At 41.7% G+C, this 19,191-nt stretch overlaps 1 protein-coding gene across 1 annotated transcript in view; it reads right to left on the minus strand.

Moving 5' to 3' along the window:
* The window catches only part of Ca10 (carbonic anhydrase 10), a 520,463-nt gene that overhangs the window by 101,237 nt on the left and 400,035 nt on the right, over positions 1-19,191 (minus strand). The window contains exon 5 of the mRNA XM_052197168.1: positions 5,103-5,288. Within this exon, the coding sequence (XP_052053128.1) occupies positions 5,103-5,288 (186 nt within the window). The remainder of the gene's footprint in view (positions 1-5,102; positions 5,289-19,191) is intronic.

Consider the following 19,191-nt stretch of genomic DNA (forward strand, 5'->3'; position numbering starts at 1 on the left):
TTGCTCCTTAGCACTCCCCACATTCTAGCGCATGCCAGGACAACTTGGTTTCAGTTGCTTATGCCTACCACTTTGTGTTGTTTATGTGAAGCTGTCTCTCAAGGATGCAGATAATTGGTTCCTTGAAGAGATTGAGCCTGCATTGTTTGTTTCTCTTACTGATCATGAAATAGTCTCTTTTCTGATTCAGAGACACAAAACATAAACCATCCTATATTTCACATATGGTTTTTAGTCTCCCTCTTTAACGAAAACTACAATCGACATCACCATAGCAACACCTATGGACTTTTTCCTCCCTGTCTTTGGAGCAGAACTGGAGACTCCAGAGATGCCCAAGGCTGAGATCCAGGAAGGCCAATGCTGCTGCTTCACCTTCAGAGGGAGCAGCGAGCGTGACGGTCTGAAGGGTCTGAAGGGCTGCTTGCTGTTCTTTCTTATTATGAGCCAAGACAGCTGCTTCATCATTTTCTCCTGGAATAAACCTTAAATATAGCCACACTACTAGTGTGTACAACCATGTAATATATATCTATATATATCAATGAAATGAGTTTGCTTCTGAAAATGGTGAACTCCTATTGCTCGATTTATTAAGCCCTGAACACTTCCTAAACAATGGGTGAACTATTAGCTTTAGTGTACCTTCTAATTACTAAACGCTACACAGTCCACAGCTTTCTTCCAGTTATATATATATAACATGGTTGTACATATATAACATTCTTTAGTTATATATATATAACATGGTTGTACACACTAGTAGTGTGGATATTATTTAAGGTTTATTCCAAGAGAAAATGATGAAATATATATATATATGTATATGTATATGTATGTATATATATATATACACACACACACATACATGTATATTCAACGTATGTTTTCCTCAATAGACTTGAGGTGTTTCTGAGTAGAAATTGGGTGCTGTGTGCTCAGAGCCAGCATATGGCAGGAACACAATAGCCACAGAGGGGAGAAAGCAAATCAGAGATCAGGCCAAGGATGCCCTGTGAAGTGCTGAGCACAGTTTTCAGGGCACTATGTTGTCTCTTGGGAATGAAGAACTCAAAGGAGGTTTTGAAGATGACATTGTCGGATTTCTCCCAAGTAAGGGAGAGATTTTTTTCTTGTCTAGGCTTACTATTGGAACTTAACCCACAAACATGATTCTTTTCTAATATTATCTTACATCCTACAAATAACCCACTTTATACTAGATATTAATCTCAGCACTTAAAATGATCAGCAAGCTAAGGAGCTTGATTATTAAAAACAGTTAATCCCTACCTTTTAAAAACTGAGACATCTGAAGCCCTGAATGCACTCATTTATCACCAACCTCCAATAAGGCATCCAGGAATTCTTCATGTAGGACATGAATAATTTTTACAAAAAATGCAGTTGCTAATGGTGGCTTACATCCACAGAGTTTTATACAACAAAGCAAATGATTATCATCAATTATAATAACCTTACTAGACAAGGCTAGGCTTAGTATACAGCTCTTCAGACAGTGGCCACTGCAGTCCGCCACAGAAAATGCCTGGTAGTAATTGACTCATCATAATCAGCAATGATAGATGGAGTAGAGGGCGATGTATTACTCACTGTCAACAAAATAAACACATGATTTGTTGCAAGAAGCGTCTACATGGATCCTCTCAAAGGACAGCTAGAAACAGAACAAGGGAGGCAGTACAAAAGAAATGGGAAAAGTTAAACTATGGTGTGATAAATATTTGCTTTTCTTGAGGCTAACTGGAATTTAACTGGAAGGAGTTTCTGGAAGAAAGTTGTGGATTGTGTAGAGTTTAGTAATTAGAAGGTACATTAAAGCTAATAGTTCACCCATTGTTTAAGAAGTGCTCAGGGCTTAATAAATCTAGCAATGGGAGTTCACCATCTTCAGAAGCAAACTCATTTCATTGATAGATAGCTCCCATTGCTAGAACATGTATTAAGCTGAACGTCTATTGTCTGCTGCTTCCACGGTTGGCCTTAGATTTTTCCCTTCACGTGGCATAGGTGTTTAACTCTTCTTGTTCACGAGGGCAGCTTGCATATTTCTAAAGACAACTGCGTGCACAGCAATCTTCATATGAGATTATTTTGGAGCCTCCAAAATTCTGGTTTCTAGCACTATTTACTGGTAAGCTTATAGATCATGCAAACTGAGGGACGTGGAAAGAAACATACTGATACTAGTGTGATCTGCCCAGGATGAGATACGCCTATACTTATGTGAGGGTGATGCTTAGGCCTACTCTGCAGGTAGGTGTGTGTGTGTGTGTGTGTGTGTGTGTGTGTACAGAAAGCTGTAGCCCAAGTCTCATTAATCCATATTGTACCCCAGCTTGCTATTTCTAAGTTAGTTACTATTAGAAAAGTGGGCCTTCTCAGGCACTGTAACTGACATGGTGGTTGCTAACCAGTATGCCCTGGGAAGTTTCTCAATTGTGCAGACCCGGAACACACTGCCCAAGATGCCGTTTCATCTGGTCTAGGGAAGGACACAGCATCAATTTTGACAGTACCTTCTACCCTTGTTACTTCTTATTCACTGCTCTGTTTAAATGTAATTGTTAATGAACATTCAAAAACAGACAAGAATGCTACATAAATCAGATTCTCCTGGGAATATTTATTTATTTATTTATTTATTTTCTGAGATAAGGAATTGCTATGTAGCTCAGGCTAACTTCAAACTTATGACCATCCAGCTTCTGCCTCCCTAGTGTTGGTATTCCATACATCCATCCCCATGTCTGTCTTTTTGGGAACTTTTAAACACAGATTCTTTGAAGCACCTAGTCCCTGTGGTCTGTAATATGTCTTGGAAAATTAATATGCTGAGATTAAATTATTATGTATTCGTTAAGGCTTTGAGATGTTTTCAAATTATAAGTTGTTAATGTAGATGTTACAAATCACCCTACTTAAACATTGAAGTAACTGAAGCAATGGCATAAAGATTTTAGCCTAATAGCCATCTATATTTTTACCCACTCACTTAAATAATGTTTCTACTTAGAAGCAGTGCTGTGACAAGCACTGAAATATGACAGTCCAGAGGGAGAAAAAATAAAAACGACGACAATGAGCAAGAAAGTCAACTGATAAAGTCACAGCAAAATTTAAGATAACACATATTATCGTAAGGAGGAATTTATCTTTAAAGATGACCTACTTGAGATTGAACCCCCCCCCCCCCCCCATTCTCCCAGTTGCGAGGTTTTGCCCTACTTTGGGTATATTTCTTGCCATGTTCTAGTTCAGGAGAGTTTTCCTTTACTTGGCTCCTTTGTAGCAGATATCCTTAATCAATCCTTACACATCTCCCCCTACAGAGAGAATCTCATACTGCAGGTGAAACCCATTGTCTATGCAGCCATTATTAATAGATGACAGATCTACGGGCACTGTCTCAAGAACACAGTGCCCTGACATGCCTGGAGGCCTTTTCCTCGTCCTAGCCCCTCATTCCCCGCTTTATCTTTTCTTTTAAGTCTATCAAGTATATATTAAGTATGCTCTTCTTACATCTAGGATCCCACTAAAACTTTAAAATATCTTTTCAAGGTGTCTAAACTGTGCCTTAGAAGGATCAAGTGATGTCCCAAGATTACATGGTGCATATCAAAGCAGGGGCTACAAATTCAGGTCCTTTGACTCCAAAGCTGATGTGTTAAAATTACTCTCCGTAGCTTCTCTCCACAGCTCAGTTCAAAGGGCACCTCCTGTGTGAGCCATCTCCTGACCCCTTCAAGTACAATGTGTCACGTCTTTTTCTTGAGGCTGCCAGGGCCTTTGTACATCTCTCTTTCAGCGAGCCATTAGACTTCAATGATATGAATACAGTTCCTTTTGAACTTCTCTGGGGTGAGAAATCTTTTCTTCCTTTCTCATTTTTAAATCCTTGCATCCCTAGTAATGAGTTGGGTCCCTAAGCTGACTCACAGTCAATGGATTTTGGATGCACATCAAAATCTGGCTAAGGGATTTCTTAAACTTGTGGCCTATTTGACAGCCTAGGACCTTAGCACATAAAAAAGAAATTGCCAGGTTTAACCATGACCTTAAATAGCAAAATAAACAGACCGTGCATAATCTACATTTCTGAAATTTTAAAGTCTTTTTTGACCTAAGTTAGTGAGGACTTTCAGTAGGAGCCTAGTTACCAGGTACTGATTATATGAGGACCCTGATCCTTAAGTTATAATTGTCCATGCATACAAAGTGACCTGGGTCAAGTGTCACCTCACAGATGAAATCTGGTTAAGCCTTATCTCTCATCTCATCTGAAACTGTGCTTAGTTGCATTTTTTTGTTTGTTTATCTATCTATCTATCTATCTATCTATCTATCTATCTATCTATCTATCTATTTATTTATTTATTTTTGGTCTGGGGCTGATGGTGACACATGGTCACACTCACCAATCAATGGTGTGACATAGTAGAATTTCCATTCTGTAGAATGTCGGGTAGACTCTTTAGTTCCTTGACATTGATTTCACGGTGCTTGATATACTTAGGCAAATAAGACCCACCCTACTAGAAGGGAAGCTATGCTGTCATATGGGAAGCAAGAGAAGTTGATTCTCAGAGAGGTAAAAGTAAAGAGGCAGAGAAAAGGCGAGGTTTAATAACGCTGTAGGAGAGTGGGTCTCAACCAGTGGGACACAACCACCACAGGGGCCAAATATCAGATAGCCTGCATATCAGATATTTACATTACAATTCATAATACTAGCAACATTACAGTTATAAAGTAGTGACAAAACAATTTTAATACATGTTGGGTCACCACAACATGTATTAAAGGGTCTCAGCATTGGGAAGGTTGAGACCCATTGCTCTAGGGCATGCCAGGGCATGAGCCCCAGAGACCTATGCTAGTGTTTCAGAAGGAACTATTGCTTCACTGTAGCCTCTTCTGGGAGACTGAAAGCCACTAGCAGGAGGCACAGGAAGAAAGGAGGCATGGATTTTCTTTCTCAGGTTCAAGGGAACTTTCCCATCTGTTATTCACTGTTACCGAGGCGGGGAATCCTACGAATCAGCCCTAATCCTTATCACTTTAGCAGGTGCACATACCTCCCCAGAGAAGGCCTGTCCATTGAGGAGGTGCTCAGACCCTTGGCTGTCCTCACTTCCAAAGTGTAGCCGGATCTCTTCTAGGCGGTGACTGTATGTCATGGGCCCTCCTGAAATATTGACCAAGTGCTCCTTGTCCAGGCGGAGGGACACATGCCTTCCAGTGTTGTACATGGTCCCACTGACCTACAAGGCAACGGGAGACAGGTTAGACAATGTTTCTTTCTATTTCTCCTCAAACCCAGAAAGGCGCAGAGCAGATCCATTTACATCTTCTGATGAAGACACACCAGGCTAAATCTATGTGTGCGGAAGGACGTTTTCCCTCCGTGCCTGGCTTCTAAGGTACTTCTGCTGAGTCATAAGTCACATTTATCATTCAGGAACCTGAAGGGAGGGACTCGAGAGATTTTTTTCACCAGCTGTGACAACTATTTTGTAGATTGCACCTTATAAAAATTAGCTTGTCTTTCTCATCATAGTTGTTTAGAGGGCAGAGATGGTGTAAAAATCTAAAAAGCAAAAACAAAAACAAAAAAACAAAAAACCATCTCAGGTGTAAGAAACCAGAGAAAGCCATGAGGAGAGTTTAAGGGATCCACGAGACAGCCCCTGTGGGTGACCAAGAGTAAACCCCAGGGGGAGTCTGCTGAACTGTCAAGTCCCAGGCACTCAGTCCAGCTGGTTTGGTCAGGTCCTTCTCCAGTCTTGGCTGCAGACATCATGCAGAGAGTTCAGGATGTCACACAGAGAACATAGCCTCAGGGCTAATCTTAAGGGAGTCACATGGGACACGGAGTCTCAGCATCTCACATTTAGAGTATTTCTCAGCCCAGTCCCATTTCACTTTAGTTCCGCCCACTACTAAACCTCTGTTTCTTCTTCTTTTCCCTCCTTTTTTTCCTCCTTGGACTCCATGCTCAGCTTGAGTTCCTTGTTCTGCTCTGATTGACAGGTGCAGAGCTCGCCACTATCAAGGGACAGTGGTCACAGGTTCTTGCAGCCTGATGCCTTGTATCTTTGCCATCCTGCACATTTCAAAAAACCCATTCATCACAGTTATCTACTGTGCCCAAAGCAAACTGTTGCATAGCTGAACAATACATCAATTAAAGCTTGTGTCTCACTCGCCTTGCTCATCTGAATTTCTTCCAGTGTTTCAAAACCAGACAGACACAAAGCAAGTGTAAGAACCAGAGTCGTTGGTGTCAAAAGATTCCCAATTTACTTCTTGTCAGCTATGTAACTTTGGAAGACTTATTTAATATTATAAAGCCAAAGTTCCATAAATATACAATGGACATAACACAAATTCCCTCCTGGGAACAAGGGCTGGGAAACCAAACAAAACTGTAAGCCATCTTCAAAACAGTGCAGTGACAGATCTCACTCCTAATTAGTAGTCACTCTAGGTATAAAGGAATCCCATTTATACGAGGTGTCAAAAGCAGAATAAATTATAGAGGCAGCAAATAGAATAGAGATTGCAGAGGTTGGAGTCAGGAAGGGAATTGGAAGTTAGTGTTTGGTGGACATGAAGTTTCAACTTTGCAAGACAAAGAGTTTGGCAGGTGGGTGGGATTGAAGGGTTTACATTGACATAAGTATGTTTAATCTTGCTTAGCTTAAAAATGGTTAGGATGTCAAAGTTTAAGGGATGTGTATCTTGTTCACAATGAAAACTGAAAAATCCCCCGTGAAGCTATATTATTAAGTATATAATATTTGTATGGGAATCTTTCTCACTAGAGATGTCATCTAAAAACTGCATTCAGTGTGCTCTGCTTTGGAATTGCTGTGCTTTTGTACCAAAACACAGCATGTCATTCCTTTCCTGTATTTTCACAGAAATATTTTACAGAAAACAGTACAATTCTTTACAGCAGAAAGAAAAATACTTGAGCGTAGACACTACACCAAACGCAGTACAAGGGTTACCTTCTGTGCTAATAACCAGAAGAGTGTTTCTTGTAGTGTTCACATGTACAGTAGTTTTAAATGTCTTATGGGGTAGATTGTAAGGTGAAATAAATCCTTTAACACCCCCCCCATCCCCAAATAACATTTGTATGGGTCAAACATTCTCCTTTTCTTCCTTCCTTTCTCTCTCTCTCTCGGTTCTTGTGCGCATGTCTTGCTAACACAGAAGGGTTCTCCCCCAACTCCCTTCCACTCATCGTCCCTTTCCAGAACCTGGCGGATGATAATGGCACTTGTGAAGCATCCTCAACCCCTGCTTCCAGGTGATCTGCTTGCCTCTCACTTTGGACTTCTGTGGACTAGGTGTGGGGAGCAGACCGCTCATCTTGAAGACTAAAAAGCAAAACAGAACTAGGAGAATCAAAACTAAATCATGGTGCCTTTTAGCTCTCTAAATCCTTCAGATTCCTTTCTGTGACACAGTTGTTTCTTTATTCATTCATTCGTTCATTTCATCCATTCCTCCACTCATTAGCAATCTATTCATCCATGTTCAAAAAGGGTCACTTATCACTGGCTGTGCTAGGAGCTTGGGATACCACAAGGAGCATGCCTGGTCTTTGCGCTCACAGAACTCACCCTTCCTTATGCATGCCCCCAATGTGCAGGCAGCTGGGGGAATATATAACATATACCATTATGTTGTTGCAATTAGATGCAACATCTCCTTATCTCTACCCTTTCCCCAGACAATGAAATAACATTAATTTGTATTAATCATAAAAATATGTGTAGCCAGGGTATGGTTTGTTGCACTTTAATTTAAAAATAAGGGCTTGACAATGTTATGTATGGTAACAGAATCTAACAGTACATCTGCACGGTAGTAATTAACACTGCACCAATGTCATTTTATCTGCAGTGCTAATTACTGTGTTTCCAATGAATGGCTTTGGTGCACAGCATGTTGGGAGAAGTTTGCTTATGAACACCAGGAAGCAGACATGAGTGGAGAGGCTGAAGCTGTGGGGGATATCCAGGTTGCTTCTGGCTGCCCGACAGCTCCCTTCTTTGTATGAATTCATTGCAACATGAGGCAAGAGGTGTGTGTGTGTGTGTGTGTGTTTTGCCCATTTTTAAAAATGAACAATTTCAGGGAGGTTGGCAAGGATTCAGTTACTTTTCCAGAATGAACACACAGTTGGCAGGAGACAATTTCATGTTCAAGCTTGATGTAGGAGGATGTTATTTCTTCTGCACTCTATAGGTAAGGCCTCATGTGGTTCTTGGGTGTGTGTATGTGTGGAATAATAGGATTGTTTTTCAAGAACATGGAAGACTCAGATTGGATGCTAGGCTGCTGTTCCTCTTAGGATGAAAACTGGAGAAGACCTTGTTTCCCCTACTATAGACATTTATACTGGTTTAGGACTAGTTGGAACTTTTTGTATTAATGGAAGCAGAACATATATGCCTATTGAGATGGTATGTTAATAAGTAACACCAATAACATAGGACCATATAAAAATAATGTACTTTTGTAAACTAAAACCAAATAATCAAACATAAAAAAGAAATTGAAATAAACAAGCAAAAAATTCATCAGACTCAAATCCACCATGTTTATTTCATAACATTGGATGGCCCTATAGAGCAAGCACAGTCCTAGCACAGTGGTTAATGATATGCCAGGTTTCTTGTTAGTGTGTTCATCTTCTAGCTCATTCTATGAACAGCAGTGTATTAGAGGATATGAATTTGGTCAGGGCATTTTAAAAGTAAGAGGCAGTTCACTCTTTGAAAGTTGGCCACAATCTGCTACTAGCAGATGGTGTCTCGGTGTGAATCCTTACTTGGTGTCCAAATGGGTGCTAAATTCTCAGCCTAGATTTCCTCTTTAAATCCCCACAATCTCATCCTCAACAAACCAGCACCACTCTTGGTATCATATTTAGGCCTGAGGCATTTGCTTCTCTTTGGGTAGGAAGATGTCAGGCTAACCATGTGTGGGATGGCAGCTTCTCACAGGGAAGACCATCTTTTCCTCTGTTCTTGGGTCCTTTCATGTCCTGAGACAAAGGACTATCCTTGGGGAAAAAGGGCCCGACCCCAGGAGTCTTTTGCTCTTTAACTCATGAATTTAACCAATGATCGATACCTTAAAAATTACTAGGTGATTACTTAGCAATGTGCTATCTCAGTGCTTTGATCAAGAAGCAGCTTGGTCATGGAGGGACCAGGCACTGGCTTGGAGTTTAAGATGTTTGCGATTTCCTCTAGTGTTAGTTAGGTTTCTCCAGAGAAGCAGAAGTGACTTTTACAGAATCATACAGTTGGCAGGTAGTATACTAAGGAGCAGTACCCTTGATCTCACTGAAGATGAAGCTCATATTCAACTAGGCTGTCCGGCTGATATGCTTTAGGGATCCTACCAGTTATATGCCTTCAGCACTGAGGTTCTAGGTTTGGGCCACCACCTGAAGTTTCTTCATGGAGTTCTGGGGATCTGAACTCAGGTCCTCATCTTTGTGTACTGGGCACTTTACTGACTGACATCCCCAATATGGGATGTATTAATCTTCTAAATGCCTCAATAAAAAGAAATAAACATGCTAAAGGTCCTTTGGACACTATGTGCATAGAGCTTATGTTGATTGTAGAAAGCTAAGCCTGAGTGAACATTGCTCTTAGAGGTATCATCTAAGATATGAGGTAGTTACTTGTTTTATGTAATACAAGGCTAATGTGATGTGTTTGTTATATTTCCTCACAAAGAGAGCCTACCTGAAGTATTCTGGAGTGAATGGAAGAATACTTCCTGCCCCATAAGTGGACATGCAATACCACAAATGGGGTCACCCAGAATAAATCGGATTCCTACTGTATTGATGGTAATGATGGCCATGAGACCTGTGCAGGGGCTGCTTTGTTCTCTGCCTCTGCCTCTCTCTTTGCTTCTGACTCTGTTACTGATTCTGTGTCCCCCACCCTTTTGTCTTTGAGACAGGGTCTTACTCTATAAAGCAGGTTGGCCTTGAACTCTCAATTTACCTATCTTCATCACTCTAGGGCTGGGATTATAGACACACACTGTCACGTCATGTTCATCTCCCTGCCACTGTCTAGATGAGGACACTAGGCACAACCAGGCTAAATAAATGCTCAAGGGCACAAGGGAGGAGGTAAGGAGACGACAATTCTTATCTTACTATAATTCAAGAGTCAAAAGGCTTCAAGAATCTCAGGAGGCATCTTTTGAAAACACCAGAGAGAGATGACACTTGCCTTCTCAGTGGTCCTGTAGATGTAAGAAATTTATACCTCAAGATCATTATGTTGAGTGACACAGAAAAGACAAGCATTGTATATTCTCATTCACATATGGATACCAATAAGTGTATTTTGTATTTCTATGACTTTGTAGAAATACAAAATAGAATGGTGTATACTTGAGTGGGTATGAGGATAGAGAGAAATTAAGAATAGTTTGGGACAGGGAAGGGTGCTGTAGGAATGGGGGGTGGGGAGGCTATGTAGAAGAAGGATTAAGGGAGATGACCAGCATTTAATGCAGAACTGACTCCTCTAACTTGTGTGCTTGCTACATGTCAAACATGTAGAGATTAAGAAAACAAGTTCATTGACATCTTTGTGTTAGTTGTATCACTAACACAAAATGTGAAACAACATGTTGGGGGAGGATCAATGTTGGCTTACGGCTTCAGGGAGCCCCAGTCCTTCAGGGCAGGGAAGGCATGCTGGTGGCCATGAGAGTGATCCCTTGTGACAGAGCATCTGCTTCTGTGGTAGCCAGCCAGGAAGCAGAGAAAACAGGATGGAGCTAGGGATGAGTGTGGCCATTGGAAGGCCAATCGCTGTGATCTGTTTCTGCTAGTCAGACTCCTTCTAAAAGCCCCACAGCCTTTAAACTGGTGCTTGGGAATGAGTGTTCAGAACAGGAGCCTGTGAAGGACACCGCAGATTCAAATCATAATGATCTTTTTATGTGTTTACATAAACAGTTCTGTGTGGAGCTGGCACACAGGCTGTGCTTACTGGGCGCACAGGAGTGCTGGTCTTTGCATTGCTGAGATGTGGCCTTACTCAGCAGATTGTGTCTTTACTGTTGCCATCAAACACATGACTATAATCACACTAGGTGGAGGATGTGCAAGACATCCCTGGCGGTGGAACTGACACATTCTGTGTAGTGTACCTGATAACGGTGCATTTATTATCTCATCTGATGCTTACACTGACCTTGTGAGGGAGGTTGGTTTATCTCTTATCCTTAGATGAAAAGCCTTAAGTGGGCTAAAAGACTGTACTTAGCATCTCTCCACGGCAAACCACAAGAGGTAGAATTGTCCTCCAGGATATTGGGATATACTACAGCTTACTCAGTGTTTCAGCAATAAATCAGTAGGAAGAGTTGGTGAAACCATGTAGTTTATATGTGGCTTCCGGAGTTTGGGACCAACTCAAACAAAAAGTGACATTGATGCAGATTCTCCTAATACTGGACAAACATCCCCCATACCCATTCACCTAGGTTCCAAAGCAATACCGTGCCCCAATGTCAGCATGAAGCAGCCAGATATCACAACAACCCTATTCCTGCTTTACCATCACCTCTTTCTAATTTTTTCTTTCTTAATTAGACCAAAACGGGGGAATGCTGTCTAAAATCCATCCCACAGTTACCTGGCAACAGCTAGGTATGGGCCTCCCCACCTTTACCTGGCAACAGCCATGTAGGTCTGTCCCACTATAAAAGCGGCTGCTTGACCCTTCTCTCCCTCTTGCATCTCTTACTCTCTTACTCTTGCCTCTCTTGTCCTCTTGGGCTCTTCCCTTCCCCTTCCCCTCCCCCCTCTCCACATGGTGGTCACGGCCGGCCTCTACTTTGCTACTCTCTCTGCCTTTCCTTGCCTCTACCACTCCCTTAACGCCCCTCCCCATGCCTTGAATAAACTCTATTCTATACTATACCCTTGTGTGGGGGAATAAACTCTATTCTATACTATAGTTCTCTCAGGGGTAAGGGGTGCCTAGGCATAGGTCCGCTGAGGCACCCCTCCCCCCACACCGCTGTAGAACATATTTTCACGCCTCTTTCTCTTTTTATGAGTACAACAATGACAGAATGTGTTTAATTTGCCCAGGCCTGGGATAGACACCTTTGGGGATGGCAGTGGTTCTAGACCTAGGGGAGCAGGATTTTAGTCCCCACCTGTTGAGAATTGAGAGATGGGTGTACATGTCCAGTGTAGGCTTCACAGCTGAATGTCTGATCCCATAAATGGGATGGCCATTGGTGCCAAGAAGGGTTAGTGAAGAGTGGCTGACAGCCTGTCATAAATTAGGTGTCTTTTCCTTGCAACTCAGCTTTCTTATTACACATCTTTGACTGCTCTGCTGAGGTGTGTAATAGTTCTTTGCAATATAATTAGTGAGTGTAAGAGATTTAAGAATGCTGCTTAGCCTGGTTTCCTGCAGAGCCTCCTGATAGGACAAAGGGATGATTTGTGAAGACTGAATGCAAATAGCTGGGGATGGGGGTGGAGTGGGGGATGAACAGACATTACAGTTCTCATGGCACAGTGGGGGGGGGGCATTGTTCAAGAAAGAGGAGCCACGTGGAAGAATCCGCTGTAGCCCTATCATGGACAACACTGCAGTGTAGTGAATACACAGGTGTGCAAACCGAGGGTCGGACTCTTGAGCTGAAAAGGACGTCAGAAATAATCAAACCCAGCAAACCAGAAAGCTGAGACAGATCCAAGCTGGCTGTCACTGCCATCACCCTCTCCCCTTCCCCACTGACTTTGTTCATTGATCAGTGGTTCCATCCCTCCTGGGTTTTCTTTAAATTGAGTTTTTAAAAACTCAGCATACAATGAATTAGGCTTCATTATGTCATTTTTCAAGGAAAGTTTACTTATTTCCACTGTTTGTCTTATGTGTTCTTCCTTCCCTATCCCCACATTCCTCCCCGGAGCCTTCTTTACATTTCTGTGTCATGAGCAATCTTTTGCTCCTGACCCCACATATTTCCGAATACCTTTTTCCATCTCATGATCTCCTACCCAGTTTCATAGTCTAAACCTACACGCACACCTTTTATTTTTTACTGTCAACTAATGCAGCCATGGTGGATATTCAGAGCACTCAAAGCAGACTAGCTCTACCACTTATGAACATACACAGAAGACTATATCCTACCACAGAGACCCCCTGCACTTCCATGGTTATTGCTGCATTGTTGTTTTTAAACAACAATCCCAGCCATTCAATCTTACCAGTGAAGACTCACAAAGCCACATGCTGGGGTGAAAGCCTGCTAGTTCAGAGAGGCGCCCAGCCAGCCGAAGGAAGGAGTTTTTTCTTCTCCAGGATGTCTTAAATACCTTCCAACTCAAATACCTTCCTTACTCTTTATTTCTGTTCCCTCCCTGTCAGCTGGTTGCTTGCTCCACCTCTTGATCTAGGGTTGACTTTGCTTAGCTCTTGGATTAAAGGTGTGTGCTAGGGCTAAGGTACATCACAGGGTCCTTCAGTTTACAACCTTGGGGTTCATCATGTGATCAAATATCCTGCAACATTGCATTATTCACAAAAGCAAAGGAATGGAACCAGCCTAGATATCCAGCAATAGAATAATGGTGAAAACATAATAAACACACACACACACACACACACACACACACACACACACACACACACACCTTCTTAGTAGAAGCAGGACATTATATGGGTGTCACCCTGGGGATTAATTCAATCCCAGCATTTGGAAGGTTTAGGCAGGCAAATCTTTGAGTTTGAGGCTAGCCTCATCTACAAAGAGAGTCCCAGGACAGCCAGGGCTACACAGAGAAACTTTGTCTGGAAAACCCAAACCAAACCAAAATAAAACAAACATCCCCTCCCCCTCCAGGAAACTATGAAATGTATAGGAAAATGGAAGGATTTGGAAAGTGTTACATGAAGTGAGGTGATCCAGACTCAGGAAAACAAAAACCACATGGTCCCCTTTCATATACTGACTCCTTTCTTTTTATTCTTTTGTTTTTCTTGCCCCTCAATGTTTATTTTAAGTTTCTAAAATAATTAGTTTTTGAGAACTTTGTACATAGATAATATATCTCCATCACTCCCGCCCTTCTTTCTCCCTTCAATTTGCCCAATATGGTGCTATATCTCTAATTTATGATCTCTTCATCTTCAATTATTATTGTCTAACACACACACATACACACACATGTGCACACACATGTGCACACGCACGTGCACACATACATGTATACACACATGTGCACACACACACACACACACACACAGTCCATTTAGTGTTACTCATACACACATATGTCCGTGGCTGACTACTTGGAATGGACAACCATGTGCAAGTTTGTCCCTGGAAGAAACAGATTGTCCATCTCTCAGCAGCCCTTGACATCCTGTAGTTCCTCATTTAGGAACAGGGCATTGTATACTTTCCTCAGCCCACACTGGCAAGGTAACTGGTGTGGTTACTATAGTGTTTCTATGCAGGGCAATTATTTCTGCCTATGCATACTGACTGAGTTTAAAGTAGTGCTAAGGACATACATATAGTATTGGAGGGATAAGTGCATAGACACAATATTGGTAATATTATGTAGAAAAACTATAACCCATAGAAAAATAGGAAGTCATTACCTTGATACTTTCAGATGCTACTTAACATGACATTATGCATCTAGATAGTATACAATACCTGTCCAAGTGTTTTGTGTTACATAAGTTTTACTATAATGGTTAGGAATGGAGAGATTGGATATTGAGAAGGCAAGGCTGTGGAGTTTTGGGAATGGGCAGGATCATACTCATCACTCTTAACCTGCAGGGAAGACAGAAAGAAGATCCTTCCTTAGCATCACTCAACTTAATTTTCCTCTTACTTGTCTGAGCCATCCTGGTTTTGGCCTGTGTAAAGACTAGGATTCTTTTAATCAGGCCTGGACAAAGAGATAAAACAATCATATAAGATGCTTACCACTATGTGAATTCTGTAGTGGGAATTATAAAAACAACAATAAAAACATCGTCCCACCAACTGTCCTGCCCTGCTGTGGTGCAATACCATGTCCCGGTGGGGTCCTGCTCCACCTGACCCCAGCTCCCCAGCAATCCTGCCAGCTCAGCTATATCTCTGGCGGGGTCCCGAGAGTTCCTGCGAGTTCATCTTCCTTCCACCCAGTGCTCACTCATTCCAATTACCTGGTAAAGCACGACTCTTAATCTTAAATAGTTTGCCAATTAGATTTATGTATATTAAACTCACAAATACAAGATGTCAATTTATCATGATAAAAGTCTTATTCCAATTTCTAACCTTTAGATAATCTAACATCTGATTCCATCTTGATACACTGACCTCTCCTGTGCTCTCTCTCTCCCACACTTCTGGGTTTGCTCTCTGACCTCCCAATTCCTAGCTCCGCCTCCTCTTTCCTGTCCAATCACAGGCCTCTCACTGCTTCAATGTGATTGGACAGGAAATATCCTGCAACGAATTCTACTGTTATAAAGAACAGATCCAGCTTAGGGTAATATTGACTCTTTAAATAAGGGATCATTTCTTCACAAACTCGAGGGATATGAGGCTGTGTCATCCCTGAAAGAACCTCTTGACCCTGATTGTTTTTTATGCTAATGAGAGAATGAATGAATGAAGAACAGGTGTGGAAGACAGTGCCTGTCCCACCAATTTCTGGGCTTAGCGAATCTTAGATTCCTCTCCTCCGTGGTCCTCAAGGGGACCATGAGACGGTGGGTAGATTCTACTAGACAGTGTTTTAAACATAAAATTATTGGCATCGCAGCCCTGCCCAAATCCTGAGCATGGAGGGAGACCTCATAGGTATCTAGAATGAGTTTTCGTACTATGGTTCTGGTATATGAGTTTCCAAATGGGAGTCCTATGCACCGCTTTCCAATTGTCACCTCGAGAGCCTACAGAGCTCTTGCCAAGTCTCTCACAGCTGGTTGTCTGGATTTAATTTTCTGAGTCCCCAGTGACTGGCTGGAATCCTCTGTGGATGCAGAGAGCAACTGGAACCAAGATGGCAGCATTTGGTTGTCAACAGATTGCTCCTAATTTCTCCATCCCACTAGCTCCAATCAGGTTTAAGTTGAACACAGGCATTCGTAGTATTTGTGTCTATTTTTACAAATATTTTAACAAACAAACTACATCTATTTAACAGTTTATTATATATTGTGTGTCTTCATATATTACAAAGCATACATTTAATAGCTTGCATTTTTATTCTTGTTTTATTCTTAGCATCTGAGCAGTGTAAGGTTTTTGTTTATTAAATAAGAAGTGATCAAATTTTGTCTTGAGCTTCATCTGGGTACCTAAGCCAAGTGAATTCTTTATGTGACTCAATAGGTATGAAGTGGGACAAGGATATTTGCTGGCTTCTTTGCAACTCCTGTCATGAGGGATTCTGGCCTGAATCAAACAGACATTCAATGCTAGGGATATGTGGACATAGCATAGAGTGATTTCTCTTATCCCATTTCTATGCCTTAAGGGATTACTTTAACAATTATTAAGATGTGCTGCTGAAGTTCTTTCTAGACATATGTAGAGGACTATACATTGATTCATTTAGGTGCCACCAGTTTTCTCTAAACTGAGAAAATCCAAGGTTAGGTCACTTTAATTAACACATTGAAACTTGTCTTAGAACAGTTATTTCTAAGTGTAATGCCATTTAATTCAATCCCTGATTCATAGGGCGTCAGGCAAATAACTCCCCATATCCTGTTATTCTATCTCCTCAGAGGAAAATGCCTCTCAGGAGTAAATGGAGCCCATGGACTGCAGTGGCATCGGCACTGGTGGTGGAACACATAGCTTGCCTCCTTAGCATCCTGCCTGTGGGCATCATCAATCCCACTGGTCAGATGTCAGAATCCTTGGTGCTTGCTTTTTTCAAAGGAACCAAAAACAGCAAATGCTTGGGGCATGATTAGATGGCAAGTCCCATTGCTTACTGATTGTTTCATTGCATGCAAGTTAACTATTTGGCATTTATCTCCTATGGCGCGGTTTAGATATGAAGCGCTGCTCCAGTAGGCTCCTGTGTTGAGGTTTGGTCCCTGTTTGCTGGTCCTGATGACCAAGAAGGGACTGGATACCAAGGCTGTGTCCTAACAGATGGGCCCATTGCTTGATACAGTCATAAAGTGATAATGTTATGGTAGGTGTTGTCTATGTTGAGGAAGTGTATCCTTGAGGGCGGGATTTACTTGTATTCCCTCTCTCCCTTCTTCACCCTCTCCAAATCAGCTCCTATGAGGTGAGGATGTGAGCAGCGTTGCTCTCCACACCTTCTACTATGCTGTTCTATTTTACCAAAGACTGAGAAACGACGGAGCCAGTTAGCCATGATTGAAACCTTTGAAACTATGTGCCAAATGTAATCTTTCCTACTGTTTCTCTCAGGGATTTGTCTTGACTGGCAAACATACCATGTTCTGGTACCTGTGGACTCTTGCTTACTGTGAGCTGCTAGCATCCATACTGTCCTCAAGTGGCTGGCAGATAATGTTCCCAAGTGAGGCAGGCAGGTGTGTAACAACAGGGAGTGGTAAGGACTTGGGGCTTGGCTAGGGAGCATTGTGCCTCAACTCTTAGGCATCTCTGAGATACAGGAAACTTGGAGATGGCCTGTAAACAGGAGAAGAGGGAGGACCATGTATGCACGACACACATTCTACTGAGTATCCTTTCATATTTTCACTTTTGAAATAAACAAAAGAGATCTTGCACCTGATGCACTCCAGGGGACAGAGTACAAAGCCCTGTCCAACAGCGAAACTGCCAATAGAAACAGACGGTGGTTACAAGCTGCAACTTCACCGTTTTCTAGTGCCTACATTAATAAGCCAATAAAACAGTGAAATTGACATTAAGAATATATTTTATCTAACTCAATATATCCAAAGTATTATTTCAACATATAATCGATACAAAAATTGTTCATTAGGTATTTTATACTCCCCCCCCCATGCAAATCTTGGAAGCTCAATGTGTCTTTTACACTTCAAAGCACATCCCAGTTTAGACACACAACATGTTATACACAGCCAGTTCACCCCATCTGAGGGATTCAACCAACAACAGGCTGACAGTATTTGAAACAAAAAAGAATCACATCAGTAGTAAACAAGCACACACGTTTTATGTCACTATCTCAATAGAATTGTAAGCACTGACATAGCACTTCCTCATATTAGAAGTTTTAAATGGTATAGAGATGATTTATAATATAAGGGGAAGTATGAAGGCTATATGCAAATACAGAACCTTTTGATATTAGGGATTTGAGTGTTCATGAGTTTTGTGTCTGAGAGTATTTCTTGGATCCTGGCAGAAGGATAGATGCAATAGCTATAGGAGGTTAGTGACCACCATACTGAAGAGGGTAGTTTGGCTCTCTTCCTTTAAAATCTGTGCTCTCTATAGAGTGGTCCAGTTGGGCTGTTGCTGAGGCTACCAAACTCCAAGGAGACTCAGTGCAGAAATAAATTAAGAATATGGTGCCATATTCTCCAGCCTGTGTCAAGTTGACACACAAAACATGCCAGTACACCATCCAAGTGGCCGGCTTTAATCTACCAAGCTTTTTAATGTTATTGAGTGTGATTGACATTGCAACTTTTATGGGCATACACATGCATAGATATTACAAAACTTATACAAATTATGAACCTCTTAATACTCCAGCTAAGAAAATGTTTGCATGTGAAAAACCATTAAATTAGTTGAAAGATCAGTCACATAAAAGTGGGAAACCTTTTGTTCACAGGTGTGTTTACTGGGAGATCATAAAGGAATTCCCAGATGCCTTCATGTGTTTCCTTCCTCCTCCCTGAAGGAGTGTGCAGGCTCTGTCCCTATTTTGAAGGTCAGACATTTATTCTTCATTCACCAAAGCTACTAGTCTTGCCAGTTCGTGACAGTACAGCTGATATTTCCCTTCATTGCCCAGTTTTTCATATACTTTGCATGGCTCAGAGGCTCTGTAAGTTAATGGACAGCCCCTGTGCTCTGCAAGAAAGGGTCAGGTTCTTAAGCAGAAAAGAAAATATCACTCACACCAAACAGTGC

The sequence above is a fragment of the Apodemus sylvaticus genome, chromosome 10 (genome assembly GCF_947179515.1).
Source record: "Apodemus sylvaticus chromosome 10, mApoSyl1.1, whole genome shotgun sequence".
Lineage (NCBI taxonomy): Eukaryota > Metazoa > Chordata > Mammalia > Rodentia > Muridae > Apodemus > Apodemus sylvaticus.